Genomic DNA, 15,693 nt, shown 5'->3' on the forward strand with positions numbered 1-15,693 from the left:
ACTTGAACTGAATGGCAAGGACTCTCAGTTGCAATCCACACTGACTAAAGTCATGTTTTATTTTATAAAAGTTTTTTCTGGAGAGAGACTATAAAACTAAACATCTAGAACTCTCTGTTTCTGAGGGTCTCCTTTCCACTCAATCAATCCAATTTCGTCACAGGGAACTATCAGTCTTCAGAAGCTGAGTTAGACTATTTTGCCTCCAATCACAAGACGGCAAGATCAAGGAAGAAATGGCTACATTTATCGTATTAAACACCCCTACAATTTTGCGTAATTTTTGCCTTTCATGTAGCCACCCTTTGAAAAACAGAAATACAGAAAATATTTTTCCAGTGTTTCCTAAAGGCTTGGTATGAACATGGATTACAGTTTGTACTTGGTCTCCAAGATACTAGTACAGTCCTGCGATGTAGCTTGCTTATAAACTACTGAAGTTAAAACAGTAGGGGGAGCATAAAAACACTGAAGCATGAGAAAAAGATTCCAACAGCCCCTATTAAAGAAAATGGTAACTTCTACCCCAAGAGTTGCAAGTCATTCCATAATTTGTCCTATTGTTGGAACATGAGTATCTCCAGTACCCACTGAAAATTTCTCCATGGTTGTCATCCCCTCCAAATCGGCACAGTAAAGCAATAAACCTGGTACATTGCATTAGTAGACACTTTCTTATCTGTACCTGTTTTTCAATGTTTGGTTTGCTGATCTGTACAGTCTGAGGTCCAGCGAGCCTGGTACCCGGTGCTGCTATCACGATGCTGGTGAGCTGTGCCATGGGGAAAGTTTTGGCTATGGTTGCTGTCTGCCCATTAACTACACGAACTGGATGTATGGAGTTCTGAGAGTTGGGTAAAGAGGTGGGTGTGAACTTTGTTGTCAACATCACAGGTCTCTGAATAAGCTGAGGAGCTGCAAGCATTGGAGGAGGTGCTGGGGCAATAGGAATGTTATTTTGGGCAACTGGTTTAGGTCGAACCTACAAAAAAAAAAAAAAGAAAAAAGAAAAAGAAAGAGATTTGTATATCAGTATTTCAGATGAACTTTTTTACTAAGTCTTTCAATTCAGCCTGTATAATCTGCAGAAGGTTGCTCGATTTTTTTATAGAATGTCATTTTTAGCATAGTGTCCTAAGTATGCTATGAGAAGGAAAAGCCACATTTTCAAACCTACTTGCATAAAACCCATCCATAACATTTGCATATGCAGTCACTGTCCCCGAAATGGTATTTGGATGCATAGACACTTATATTGCATGTTTATTGCCAAGTGCCTTATCTGTATCTAAATCAACATATTGGTTTTGCAAGCCAAAAAATTCATGTAATATTTACAGACACAGCTGAAGCTCTCATGTTAAAAGTGTGTCTCAGGGCTTTATACTGAGCCTCCAAGAAATCATGAACAGTTGATTGTGCCCTGAAAGAAATAATTAAATTTTTCAGCAAATCCCTGTTACCTTTGTCAACTCCATATATTATTTAGACACCTGCACAACCAATCTTGCTAAGCAAAAAAATTGCCAAGATTATACATTAATCCCTCATTGAAAGTGCTAAAGGCTACACGTAAATGTAGTCATTACTCTTTTCTTCTTTCACAAGAAAGAAAAGAGCCACAAGAATCTTCATATACTCCACCACCAATACTTGCTTATTTCTTTCCCATTGTTAAATTTGTACTTATCACATCATTAGAGTACAGAAGTAGAATGCATTACTCTGAAAATAAAGTCTTTTTCCTTATTTGATTCCTTTTGTCCTATCTACCTTTAATACTCCATAATGCATTTTATCATGGAAAACTAGGTCACATTCCAACAGATCTCACCATCCTCAAATCTTAATCAGATGCCAGCCTATATTTTCCTTTTTTCTTTTGTAAAAGATTTAGACTTTTATTCACAGTACCACGTATTTCTTACAAATGAAAAAGTTCCTCCAAGATGTTTTTTTAAGTGAACAAGCAATCTGTGTCTTTCCCAAACCATGAAAAAAAAAGTAAACCACAAGTTTTACTGCTCAGCTGCAAACAGAGGTCACTCTCTGTCGCAATACAGAAATACTTGGGAACAATCTAGAGACGTATTGTTTTTTCTTTTTTACTCATGGGCAGCAAACAACAATTAGAGCAATTTAAGGCCTTGTGTGATGCTTTGATTTTTTTGACACCTGTTCCATGGGTTCATTTCATTTGATGTAAATAGGATCATATATGATCATCATATGCACATTTCATTATCACAGACTCATGCAGGTTGGGAGGTGGCTCAGGAGGTCTCTAATTCAACCTCCTGCTCAGAGCAGGGCCAACACTAAATGCAGACCAGGTTGCTCAGGGCTTTGTCCAGATAGGTCTTGTAGAACTCCAAGGACGGAGCTTCCACAATGTCTCTGGGAAGCCTCTTCCACTCCTAATTGTCCTCAAAGAGAGAACTGTTTCCTTATACGTGGTCTAAACCTTCCCTGTTCCAATTTTTGATCATTGTCTATAATGCTCCTGCTAAGCACCTCTGTCTCCATCTTCTTGTTAATTTCCTTGTTGATATTGGAAATAAGGCTGCTGTTAGGGTGCCCCCGAAACCTCTTCTCCAAACTGAACAAGCCCCGAACCCTCAGCCTCCCCTTGCAGGTCATATATTTCTGCCCCCACCCCAGCTATCTTAGAGGCCTTCCTTCCCTGGATTCATTCAAATTTATCAACCAGGGGGTCCAAAACTGCATGCTGTGTATCAGATCCAGTTTTATGATTGCTGAGGAAAGGTGGATAATCTCTTCCCTTAACCTACTGGCCGCAGTCCTGTCAGCAGAGCCCAATAGGCTGCCAGGCTTCTTTGCTGCCAGGGCACACCACCAATTTAGCGACTGTCAACCAAGACCTTTTAAGCAGTGCTGCTCCCTAGCCAGCCAGCCTCCAGCCTGTACCTATGCAGGGGGCTAGTCCATTCCAGGTGCAAGACTTTGCCTTCTTCCGTGCTGAAGCTCAAGACATTCCTGCTGGCCCATTCCTCTGTCCTGTCTAGGGCCCTCTGAATGTCAGCACTGCCCTCAAGAGTATTGACTGCACCCTCAAATTTGGCATCATCTGCAAACCTCTTGAAGATGAATTGTCTCCTCTACCAGGTCACCAATAAAGACTGACAGAAATGATGTTCATAGAAACTCTCTCTTATCTATGCTATAACTAAGTTCCTCCTTCTATTTGCTTGTTCTCTGTACACTCACCTGTGGAAGAAAATTTGGACGAGGAGTAAGTCTGGGAGGAGGGATGAACTGCGGCACTTTTATGGGCTGAGGCGTAGCCTGAACCTGCTAGAAGAACATAAGAGATCAGGAAGAGGAAAAATAGCTCTGCAGTTCACCAAAATCAACGTCCTCAATGTATTTGCAGACCTGATGTCCCTGGTTTTCCACTTTGTAAATAGTTTTTCACAGTAACAGGTTCCTCATTAGAAATGTTTTAAAGACAGAGCTAATCTTACTTTCCAGTTCCTACACCTTGCTTCATAAATTGAAGGTATCTTTTCTTTTAGTTCAACTGTACTAACTGCAATCTAAAACCATTTCAACTGAAGATAATGAAAACTCCTATTTGTTTTAACAGTTAAAAATTAGCTTTACAACGGACAGAAAATAATAACAGACTTTGATGTCCAGCTATATGAACCATGGTCCTTTCATACTGAATGGCATAGGGAAGAATGAAAGAGCATCTCACACAAACAGAAAAGAACTGAAAGTTACAAGTCTTTTAGCAATCTTAATGACACTATGAGGGGCTCTAAATACACAACTTGAAATTTTCAAAAGTAGGCCATTCATTTGAAACAATTAAGATCTGATTTTAAGGCATCCTAAGTACTTCCCTGTCTAACTGAAATCAGTTGGACAGAGCTGCCACAAAATTAACCTCTGAACAGCACTACTAGCTACCCTAAGTTGAGTACCCAGTGAGCTTCTCTGAAATTAATGTCTGTGTTAGTTTCCACCCTTCTATACTTCTGTCCACCCACATAAGACTGCAATTTACTTCAAAAAGGTCTTGTACTGATTAATTAATGCTTGGGAGAATATTCTGAGATTTTTGATGAAATTTGCTACAGAAACATAAATCATGAACTATTATTAAAACAAAATCACCTCCCCAAACCTAAGTTATTCAGCAAAGAAATGAAGCACAGACAGAAAGGACAGACGACAGTGGTGCAAGCAATGACATGGGAAAAGAGAACAGTAGAAAAAACTCCACTCAAAGAGTCTTCTCTATTCTGATTGCAAACATATGCCTCAGCAGGAAGCAAACTTACTTCCATTTGCATTATGGAACTGTATTTTTTAATAAAGATAAATTGGATTTTTGTTTAGTGAAGCCTTAGCCTTTATTCCAAAAGTAAAATTTCCCTGTCATGATGTTATACAATGACTGGTTTCCAGACCAAGAAGCCTATATAACCCAATTTTAAAACATTGCTTCTTTTATTTCTAGGTGGCTAACCATTCTGGAAAAGACTGTGTGATGTCATCAAAGCACTTTCCAAAATACATACTTAAAGAACAGGATCTGTGTATGTGTATGAAAAAGTGGTAAGCAAAGACATGGTAGTGGGCAGAGTTAAGTGATGTGTCTAACACCAGAGACTTTTTATCACGCAAAGGGAACGAGAGAGATTGACTCAAAATATGTAAGATGAAAATCCAAACTGATCAAATGAAGAAAGTCTGACATCTCCTTTACCAAAGAAAAGAGTCGGAATTCTGCAGAACACAGCCACGTAGATTAGGTAGGGGCAAAGCAATCATTACTTCCCCATGACTAACAACTACTAGTAGGGGAAACTTTACACAGAGGTCATAATAGCACTCATTTAATTCTATAAAGCAAAACAGTAGTAACAATCCGTGTAGATAGTAAATGCTTTTCTCTTAGACCACCATTTTAACAATGTCAACTAGTGAAGACTCACGACACGTCCCTACTATTCTCCTTTCTGTGCAAAAAACTGACTTTTTTTTTTTTTTCCCCCCCAATAGCCCTCTTGTAAACCAAACCAACGCATACCTGCAGGGCAAACACATGGAACGCTTACCAAAGTTACTGTGTTTTTTGCCACTATTTGGACCGCCTCAGCTCCTGGCCCAGTGACCTTATTTGTTGTCTGGAGGTTGACTGGTGCATTCTGCGCATCAGTGCTGAGGACTGCTTTCTGATTGTTGTTGATAGCAGTAACCATGGCAATGGTAGGTCTCTGACCCACAACAGAGGCAGGCATGGTCGCAGTTGCTGCTTTCAAGACGAGAGGTAGTGTCTTAGTGGTGATCATAGAAGCTGTAGTTACAGTTTTCTAAGGGAAACAGAAAACACACTGTAAGAGACAGAGACACTTCATATCAGACAGGACGTGGGTTGGTTAGTCAGAAACAATAGACAGTAAGAGAAAGAAAAGGCAGCACTGAGTCTATCTACCTACTGTTCAGACAAGCACATTATCTTATGTCTCTGAAAACTGGATAGCTAGAAAGGATTCTCATTTGAGGCACCTTTTGGGTCTATTTCAATCACCTGCAGCATTACAGATTGATCCAAAACAAATTCCTGACAAAATGACAATCAAGTGTTAGTAGTGGCATATGCATTTCTGGATCTTTTAGTTTTATATTACTTCCAAACATGTACTGTCAATATCAAACCTGTAAGGTGGAGGTTTATGAAACATACCAGCAAATTAGCTTCTCAATTAAAACTCAATTTTTCAAATGGAAACTTCATTTACAGAGATCCTCACAATCAGAGGAAGAGGGGAAAAAAACATTCATAAATTGGTTTCTTTAAGAATAAAAACATATTTTGATTTTGGGTATCCCAAATTTCAGTTTTAGCCATACATACAGTTATTTAGCCCTTAGCTTTCTTTCCTAAGAATATCAGTAGGGCTATCCTGAAGTTGTATGAGCTGGCTGCTAGTCTGTCCAGCTGCAGGCAATTAAGTTTAACTTCCGTGCAATGGGCTGGTTTTGGAACATATATGTGATGCCATGATTGCTCTTGGCCTGTTTTAATGAGAGTGGTTTTGAATCACTTAATGCCAGCATTTATCTGAAATGCCTGAACACACTATGCCCACAAATTCCAAAGTTAAAACAACTATAATTTCATAGTTTTGTTTTAAAATGTACTGTCTTCTAAGATGTTAAGGGAAATGGACAATTATGAATCTCATTCAAAAAGCAACAAGGCAAGAGAGTCTCCATATAAAACCAGAACACAGTGTGCACAGAAAACTCACAACAAATGACACTCAACGGAATGGCAAGTGAGCTTATTTCTTTTCTTTTTGGTGTAAAAAATCCGTTGTACCAATGGCACTGCATCTTCAAAACAGTTATTGGCACAATCAGATGCTCTCAGTGCGAAATAACCACCATTCCCTCCTGATGTCAGCACTAGGCTCTACAGCAGGAAAAAATGGAGAACCAGGGATCAGGCAGTCTTTTTCACATTCTGAACACGCCTCATTTAGACTGCTTGATTTTAGTCACACAAGACCTTTCTCTTCTTTCTAATAAAATAATATAAATACATTTCCAGTTGGATTCTTCAGTATTTTCACCAATATTATTTCCTTAAACAAAAACGCATTTTACCTTCACACCTCTTATTTCATAATGCTTAAAACTATATTCCCTGTTAATTATGCATAAGTGTGGAAAAAAATTCAAACACTGTATAATGCCAAATCAAAGGATAATTCATGCTTCAGTTTTATACATTTATACAAAATCCAGACATAATTAACTTTTCCTTGTTGCAACATGAACAATTCCCTTAACTTTGAGATTCAAGAACTTATCGACCTCTGCTGCACTTTCTCCAAAGCAAAAGGCTCCATTTCTCTAATGCAGTAACATTATTCAAGCTTTTCCAATGAGATGTAACATGGTATAATTTTCACAAGCATTACATTCATCCGTAAACATTTTAAAGAAAAGTGTAATCAATCATGTAATACAAGACTGTGACTCTTTCAAGGGGTTCTAGTAAGTCTGTAAGTACTGAGAGTATAGTTTCAGTGAGCAGATCACAGAGCTTGAATATCCCTGTTACTTTGCTGAGCATTAATTACCTTGGTTATTCTAAAAAGTTTTCAATGCATGAATTCATACTGAAGTGGCATTTGTAGTAAGTCTGCATTATTTCACATAATAACATGGCAATAATATGACCTTTTAGCAGACTTGGTGCTTTATGAAAATTTAAAAAGCCCTTCTTACTGGACTATATTAAGTATATTAAAATGTCACGATTAAGGCAGCATATATACCTTGATTCCTAAATTTAATTACTCTGAAAATAACCATTGAAAGCATTCTCTTTACTGACACAGACTTGAAAGATGCATTACTTGCAAAAGTAGGCACCAAAAAACTTTCTAGAGAGACAAAATATTTGGCTTCTCTTTGCTGAAAGAGATTGAGGGGCAACAGGACAGAGGCGCAACCTTAGATGTGAAATGTATACAGAACCAAGTGAGGTTACTTCAGAATTACACCAACATAAACAAAAGTAGAAAAGTGTTAAGGATAAAAGCTGGCTTATTTATTCAAATGAGAGGATGACCTGCCTTTCAGTTTGTAAGTACTTTCCAAGTACAACTGTATCAATGGTAGTCAAAAGGGTGTAGCAGTTTTTTGACTGTTTCACTAGAGGGCTCTTTAACTTTGAACAAAACCTCAATTTTTACAACCTAGGAGATGACCTGGAAGTTAATGCATGAATGCAAAGTCTGGAATATGGAGAAACACATGAAACTGCTTCTGCAGTCATGTTTCCTGACTGAGAAAACAGAGATCAGCGATACAGCAAAGAGTGAGCCATTGTTTGCCTATAAATATTTTAGGACACGGTAATATTTATTTCTTTGTTCTGTTTTAGCTTTGATACTGATGTTGCTGCTCAGAAATGTCTTTTCCTTAAGTTAAGTTTGCTTCATTTCTTCAATATTCTTTTCTGAAAAATACAATTACCTAAGCCTCACAAATATATTTTTAGAGGGCATCCCAAACAATTTGCTGAGTTAAATAAGAGAACTAACAGCCCAACCATTTCTCTCTCCTCTACTTCCAGGAAAAGGGAAGACAAGAATCACAATCAGTCAAAGCTATGGTTGTGATTTACTGCAATGTGCATAAAGTAAACTTCACAGGTGAATTCTGCCATCTGCCTATCCAGGTAAACATGAGCTGCTGAGATTGCATCAACAGGTTAAAAGACCTCACACACATTTCTTTTTACAAAACACCTCCGTGCACTTTCTAGCTGTTTTATTAGCACGCTTTGGGGATTCAAAATATTTGAACAGGAGAAACTTGCAATTTCCCTCTCAGTAGAGGCAGAGCACTTTATCTGGTGAGTTCTGGGATTACGTCTCTAATCCTATACTGTACTGAAATTCAGTGTACCTTCCCAATAAAGACATTACTTTCTAAAACTTGAACTTTGCAATTAACATTGTACACTTTTAAATGAATCCTTGCAAACTCAGGTAAATATTACTTGATATGAGTTACATCTGTTTAAAAAGAACCAAGCAGAAAGAGGAGGGAACTGTTTTCTTACATTTTGTTCACAGATACAGTGGGCACTGTGTTAGTCTTTTACAAATAAAGTATTTTAATCATATACCTCATACAGTGTGTGTAAAGGCTTTACTGTTTCTTGAGACCTACCGGGTATGGACAGACCATCATTCATGCACCTATGGAAAAGATGAGGTTCATTTGCTAAACTTCCATTTATTTTTAAGAAAGGTGATACTGCCACCCTTCTTTTCTGTGAGGTTATGATTCAACTTGTAAGAACCACGTAATCTTTTTGACTCAGATAGGAGGTTATTGCCAAAAAAACCCACAAGACCCATATCTGCATATGCATAGAAGGAGAAATTCATATTGGTACACTAACAGGTGTAAGTGAAAGTCTGCAATTTTCTCTCTGCACTTTTCTTTTTTTTTTTTTTCAGTGAACTTCACCTTTAGCAAGGAAAATAATTACTGTAGAGATTTTTACCTGTGATCCAATCACGTTTGGAGAGGGTGCAGTAGACTGCTGCTGCTGTTGATGGTGATGTTGCTGTAGCTGTTGTAGTGGTTGCGGCTGTGGTGTCTGTAGTTTGTTTTCTGACTGTGCCAACGGCTGTATTTGAAACTTACTGTCTGGCTGTTCCTGCTTCACTATCAAATTCTTTCGAAGCTGTTCCACCACTCTTTTCTACCAAATAAACAAAAACATAAACAGAAATGATGACAGTTATTTAGCTGCACATATTAGAGAAGATAATAACACTTAAAGTTACATTTATTTAATGTAAATAAAGAACTGCTCAGAAGCTTAGTGGGATTTCTCTTTTTGGAATTTTAAATATTGGTGTTATCTAATGGGCACTGTGTCAAAATAGGCCACAGAGCAGTCAGTACTGCTGCCCAGCAGGATGACCTTGCTGTCCTTGCAGAAACCCACCCACCAAAATTCAGCCCATTCACAAACCGCTGCAAGACCTCATTAACCTATATTCACTTGAGACACGTGAGGATTCAGACTCCAGAGTTTCTGATTCCTTCAAATGCGCACTATTCCTAAACAGTGATGAAAAAAGACTTCAGGTTGATGCCTTGGGGCTGACTTCAAGGCAATGGGGATGCCATTTTGTACCAGGCATCAAAACTGAGTGGAGAGATAGCCAGTCTGAGTGCAAAGCGGGGAACAGGAAGGGCATTCTGTTCAATATTATTGTCACCTGAAAGAAAATCAGATAGGGCTACCTATACGGGAAGGAAATGGCACAGATATATTTCTTCCAGCTTAAAGACTTCCTATTACATTATAGCTTCCATGAAAGTTTGAAATTATTTTTAAAAGCTTCTTCTCCTAGTAGCCATTGTGTCTCTCTAAAGAGTAACTCAACAGACTTAAGAGCTGACCAGGTGTCCTGCAGGGTAAGATACCATGTCGCCACATGGGTAATAAGGGCTCACAATTTATGTTCATATTATACTTTAGTGTGGACAAGGGAAAAACCACCACAATACTTTTTTTACCTTTTGTGGGCATGACAGAAAATGGACATTTTTTCCTACACTCCAACCACCCTCAAATTAGTACAGCTTTAAAAAGATTTAGATATATACTTAAGCCCCCTTGATCAAGAGCATACGCATACTCTGAAACAGTTACATGACAAGGTTGGCTTTGGAAGAGGACAATGAAGTCAACAGATGTAGGGGCTCAACTGAGAAAGCTCTAGTGGAAACAGAAGTGGTGAGGAAACCTCTACCAGAGCCAGGTGCTGACAGTGGGCTGCCCCAAGCAGTTCCATTTACACAGAAAGGAAAAGGAAAAAAAACCCATTCTGACAATATCAAATGTTTTGATTTTTGCTTTGAAGCATTAGTATTAAGACACAGTACAAAACAGAGACATGGAGGAAAAAAAATTCCAGCTATTTACAAGCAACTGAAACAATTTTTCCCCTCAAATTTCTTTCACACAGGATTATGAAATTCTGAGCCAACAAAACATCTGTTGTCTACATAGTTCTTGTGGACATACTGTAGACTTTTGATTCCGAGTGTCTTGCTTATGATGAGTTAAAACTGCAGAGCCTCACACACTGAATGTGTACCTCTAGCCCAGAAGAAGATAACAAAAGGTGCAAAGTCCCAAATTGGCAGATTTGAGAACTGGAACTTTAAAAAGCCAAATAAAACACACAAGCAACAAAAAACCCACCCCTGTTTCATAAGGTTGAAATGCGTGAGCTCACATGACTCACCTGTTTGCAAAAGACTGAATTCAGCGCCTCAGAGGTGTACAGAAGGTGGACTGCCTGGCTTCTACAAACCCCACAGCCCCGGCTGGGGATGCACACTCAGTTCTGACGACAACAGAAACACAGGCCCAACCTCACTGAAAATTCAGGGGGTTGGTAATGGACGGCAGCACGAAGGAACTGTTTTACACTGCATCCAGAAAAGTGCTAAAAGCTGTCAGAGCCTAAAAGCTGTAAATTGTTTGTTCCCTTCTACAACAAGGAGAAAATAATAGGAGTGTAGAAGGCATTTTTCTAATTCCGATATTATACATAGTTTTAAATAGCCTGTGTCTATCAGCTCATTCGTATACAAAGTAACCGAACAACCATTTAAAATTGCTTTCTGAAAAGATCAACCATGTTAACATGCAAAACAAAGTGCCATCTCAGCAAGCAGATACAAGAGCTGAAAAAAACATTTCCAGAGAGTAACCCGAGGGGGAGGAGAGGAGAACTGAGCAAAGTAGGAGAGGAAATAACGCAACATGCCTATGGAATACCTGCCAAAAAATGGACTGCACGTACACTGCGCAGGAGGCTAAAGAATTACTGTACCCGGCGTGAACAGGAAGGCAGTTTTTGTCTTCCACAGCTGCCTGTATGAAATTCAGTGATAATGGTGCTCTTCTACCGATTCCCTAACCAGAAGAAATCAGCAGCAATGGCCCAAGAATATGTTTCCATCTTGCTCTTTACAACGGGAGGAACGTCAGTGAAAGGATTTTTTTAAAAAACTAAAAAAGAAAGAGAGGAGAGGGAGAGGCAGGCTGGAGGACTCCTCTGCCACACTGCTACAGCAGGGCGAGAGCCAGCGAGGACGGGAGCAGGGGGGCAGGAGGAGGTGAGTCACATCGCGTTCGCACACCGCCTGTTCCACCCCCAGGCCCGAACCACGGAGCGCAGAGCTGGGGAAAAACAGGACCGAAGCACAACTTTTATTAGTGCCTTGTGCAAAAACTGAGGCTCAGCATATTTGGCACAAGACGGATAACATGAGTGGAAAAACACCGTTGCTCTGGAATTCTACGCTAGCCTGTTAGAGGCTGCTGAGAGCTGCCTGGCAGCAGCATATCCTGCCATCCATATCCATTATGCAGATATTAAATTGGAAGAAACATCTAATGCTTTTAAGATTCAGAGAGTAAAACTGAAGTTTGCAGTGCATGCCAATTGCTTATGCAGTTTATTAAGCCGCTTCCACCAACTGTCAGTACGAACACCACACTGAAACTACAGAAATCCTTTTACTACCTGCAAGACTGTTGGGATTACCTGTTCGTTATCCAGAGGAAGACTCTGAACGACATATGCCAAAGTTACGTAGCTTAATTAGCAACACCAGCCGAGACTCGCGGGGTCGCACCTCCACAGAAACTAAGCGCGGATCTACGCCCATTTCCAGCACTACCCTCTGCTCGGTCTCAACCCACGCCGCTGGTCTGGCACTGTACGTACAGCTCCTCCACGGCGTCCTGCTGGAACCGCTGCTCCGCAGCCGCGGCACGTGTCTGTCTGCAGCAACCTTACCAGAGCCTTGTTTTGTAGGGGATTAAACGGGAGGGCAGCATGAAAGAAACTCTTGTCTGCTGTCAGATTCGCTACTTCATTAAAACCGCGTTTTGTAAAATGGCTCTTCAGTTATTTGAATGTTCTTAATCAATTTTGAAGGTGGCTTGTGCTGCAGAAAGTACAACCTGTATAACTGAAATTTGCCAAGGCTGGTATAAAGTCCTAGCTATGTGCCTTAGAGACTGAGTGCCAGTGAGACTGAGGTCATCTAAAAGCACCGCAGAATCTAAAGAAATATTCCTAATTCTTTAAATTTAATCATTGCCATTTTTCCTTCCCACTCTTATTTAAGAATATTTAATCCAATTAAATTCTTACTGACAACTTCAAAATTTTAAATTGAGATTAACTCAATCATAAACACATCATCATAAACACAACATTATAGTTTTCTGCATGGCAGAAAGCTCTAACTCTCCCCATATACCTACAAGTTTCTTTTCCAGCAACACTACAAATATATGAAAAGCATTTGTCTTTCAAGTTTACTGAATTTTCCTCAAAGCCGAATGCCAATCCTCTCTTTACATTCAGAACATGGAAGAAATTAATAATCACATCCTTTCTTCCAAACCGTATTCTACCCAAAAACTAACTAGCCCTCTGTAACGGTTACTATGAGACTACTTCAAAATCTGTTTGTCGAACAGTGCCCCGTAAGCATACTACATAATCTCACAGCTCTTGCTGTCTTGACATCTTTATCACTAATCTCATCAAGAACCGTTCACACCACTGAGTTCACAGAGCCCTACACATCTTATATGACCCTTTCTTAAAGGTAATAATTGTAATCAATATTGTGACATTTAGCGATACCACTTTCTCATTCATGCCACAGGCCAGATCCTAACACAGCATTAGGAGATTATTTTGGTTTGATTAAGCAGAAAATCTGTCTTGTTGCCCATATATCTGTGCCAAAAGGTGTCTTCTCTGTGCTCACATAAAAAGCTATCATGAATATGTCGCTAGAAGATAAGGAAAGTCCTTGGAGCAAATTTAAAGCTTAGTAAGGTTTAAGTTTAACAATATTAGCTAAGCATTATTTCCATTTTAATCAATCAATCAATAACAAAATAGTTCTCCAAGTACAGCAATTTTTTAAGTACTAGATTCCTTGTTGTATCTGGTGACACATTTTCTTCTTCATCCAGGAAACACATTCAGAAAAGCATACATATCTAAAGGAGGGTCTATCTTTAAACTTCAAAAAATATATACAAATTAAAATATAAAAATCTTGTAAAAATGAGAAAAGTAAAGTACTAAACAGCCTTGCAATGCATACCTTTTGTATCACAAAAGCAAAGCTGATGTGGTTTGAATTGCTCAGCTGCCTGCTAGTGACCCGCTTTGCTGCTCCACCAATTCCAGGAAGTCAGCTATTAGGGATCCTCTCGTTACCTGTTCCCTCCAATGACCAAGAAATGTTCTCTGGGATACTAAAATTGCCAACTGCTACGAATGAAATGGTAAGAGAAAGTACCGATTTCAAATAAGCTCTAACTTGGGAGTGGGGAGGATGGAGGGAATTTCACTGCTCTGCAATCTTCCTTTCCAGCCTCACTCCCCTCTCCTTGCCAGCACCATCCCCTGCCACTACTCAAAAAGAAGTGAAATACCTCTGCTTTTCGACAAAACAGAAAGCTACCAAAACTTCTGTGGCAGAAAGAAGCTAAAAGATTTTTGGAGCCCTGGCACAGTTAGTCTTTAACCTGCAAAGAGGGCGCATTTTGGGAGTGGAATTTTGCAGTGGAAACATTACAAGCAAGGAGAATAATGGTACACTCATCTACTACTTTAAGATAGTATCTAAAATTTAAAATAGTGAAATCCAATTATAGAAATTGATGACGCAGAATCTACACCAGCGAGGGGAAAAAAACCCTGCTGTACAAAACAACTTGAATTAAATTTCATTGAAAGAATGATCACAGGACTACAGAAGTATTTTCAGCTATTCTGTGGTTATCCTGAATTTTTGTGGAATTTTGCACTTCTGGCTGTGCTTCACTCATACCCAGATCTTTTTATCAACAAAAAAAATCTAAACCAACTAAATTAGAAAGAATTTTATTCCAAGAAAAAAGTGTGGTACAATTTCCTACTTCTTAAAGGCGATCAAACCGGCACCTGTATCTTTCAGTAGTAAGAAAAGACTCTCTTGGGGCAGGGGTGCTTGTGTCCTGAATGGGAACATAGCAGTGGGACTGGGAGACCACCTCCACCTCATACTTGAATGCCTTACTGGGCATGATTACCAAAACGTGCACTATTCCTTTTTATAGTTTAAAAACCTAATTTTTTTTAAGCTTTTATTAAATACACAGATATCTCAACCATACCCAGTCAATGGCTGCATTGCCAGCACTCCAGTAACTGTCCCAAAGAGCACGTGCTGCATTCAGCCCACAGAAAACATGGCTAAAAGCTGCACAAAGAAACAAGGACGACTTCTGCATGTCTAAAAGAGGTTGCGGAGCTTGTTAGGGGAACTGAATGCTTCTCCTCCCTCTGCTATGATGGTCCTATGGGATAAACTGAGCAATACACTTATAAAACCAATGAGCACTAGAGATGGACGAAGATAGTACTGTTAATTTTGGTACACCATAAATTCATGAGCTTGCATTGCAGTCTTAATATCTTTAATACAATTACGGAACACAGCATAGGGTACCTTGTGTAAAATGGAATTTAAATAAATCTTCATTCCGTAAAAATCTACTTTGACACTTTGTCAGATAAATATTGTTATATAGCATTGGTGTGATGTGAAAAGTATTTTTGTCATTAAAAATGCTCGCAAACTTATTACACTTCATTATATTTTAGACTATTTAAAATAATTACTACAGGTGCGATTCTGAAATAAATACACAGTTCACACATGAACATACGTACTTCGAAAAAGAACGTGGGATTTTTCCTTCAGAATAGAGAAACACTACCTGAAGTTGCTAGAAATCATTCAGAAGTGAATTATTTAAGTTCTGAAAATAATGTTCATTCCTTCATTCTTAACGAGGGAGAATGCTTATAATTTTTTTATTTTCTTTAAAAATATAGCTAGATTTGTAAATGAAAATAACCAAAAATAGCTGCTGTGCCATTCTGCTTTATGTGACTTCTTGATTGCTTTATTTTCAGTACCGTCTCTTTTACATTTGCAGCACCACGAGATCAATTAATTTTTGGAAGGGAATGTTGTACCATGAAATGCCTTATGCATCACTGTCTTCTCATTTTAGAA

At 38.9% G+C, this 15,693-nt stretch overlaps 1 protein-coding gene across 15 annotated transcripts in view; it reads right to left on the reverse strand.

The window, feature by feature from the left end:
* The window catches only part of PHF21A (PHD finger protein 21A), a 138,614-nt gene that overhangs the window by 26,845 nt on the left and 96,076 nt on the right, over positions 1-15,693 (reverse strand). For 8 of the 15 annotated variants that reach the window (XM_069784488.1, XM_069784492.1, XM_069784489.1 and 5 more), the window contains 4 exons: positions 9,068-9,268; positions 5,091-5,345; positions 3,229-3,315; positions 686-982 (listed from right to left, as the gene is read on the reverse strand). In XM_069784488.1, the coding sequence (XP_069640589.1) occupies positions 686-982; positions 3,229-3,315; positions 5,091-5,345; positions 9,068-9,268 (840 nt within the window). Of the gene's footprint in view, positions 1-685; positions 983-3,228; positions 3,316-5,090; positions 5,346-9,067; positions 9,269-10,829; positions 11,327-11,368; positions 11,689-15,693 lie in introns of those variants that run through there. The other 7 variants (XM_069784491.1, XM_069784485.1, XM_069784487.1 and 4 more) reach the window with 5 other exon arrangements.

Source organism: Haliaeetus albicilla, chromosome 5 (genome assembly GCF_947461875.1).
Source record: "Haliaeetus albicilla chromosome 5, bHalAlb1.1, whole genome shotgun sequence".
NCBI classification, from domain to species: Eukaryota; Metazoa; Chordata; class Aves; order Accipitriformes; family Accipitridae; genus Haliaeetus; species Haliaeetus albicilla.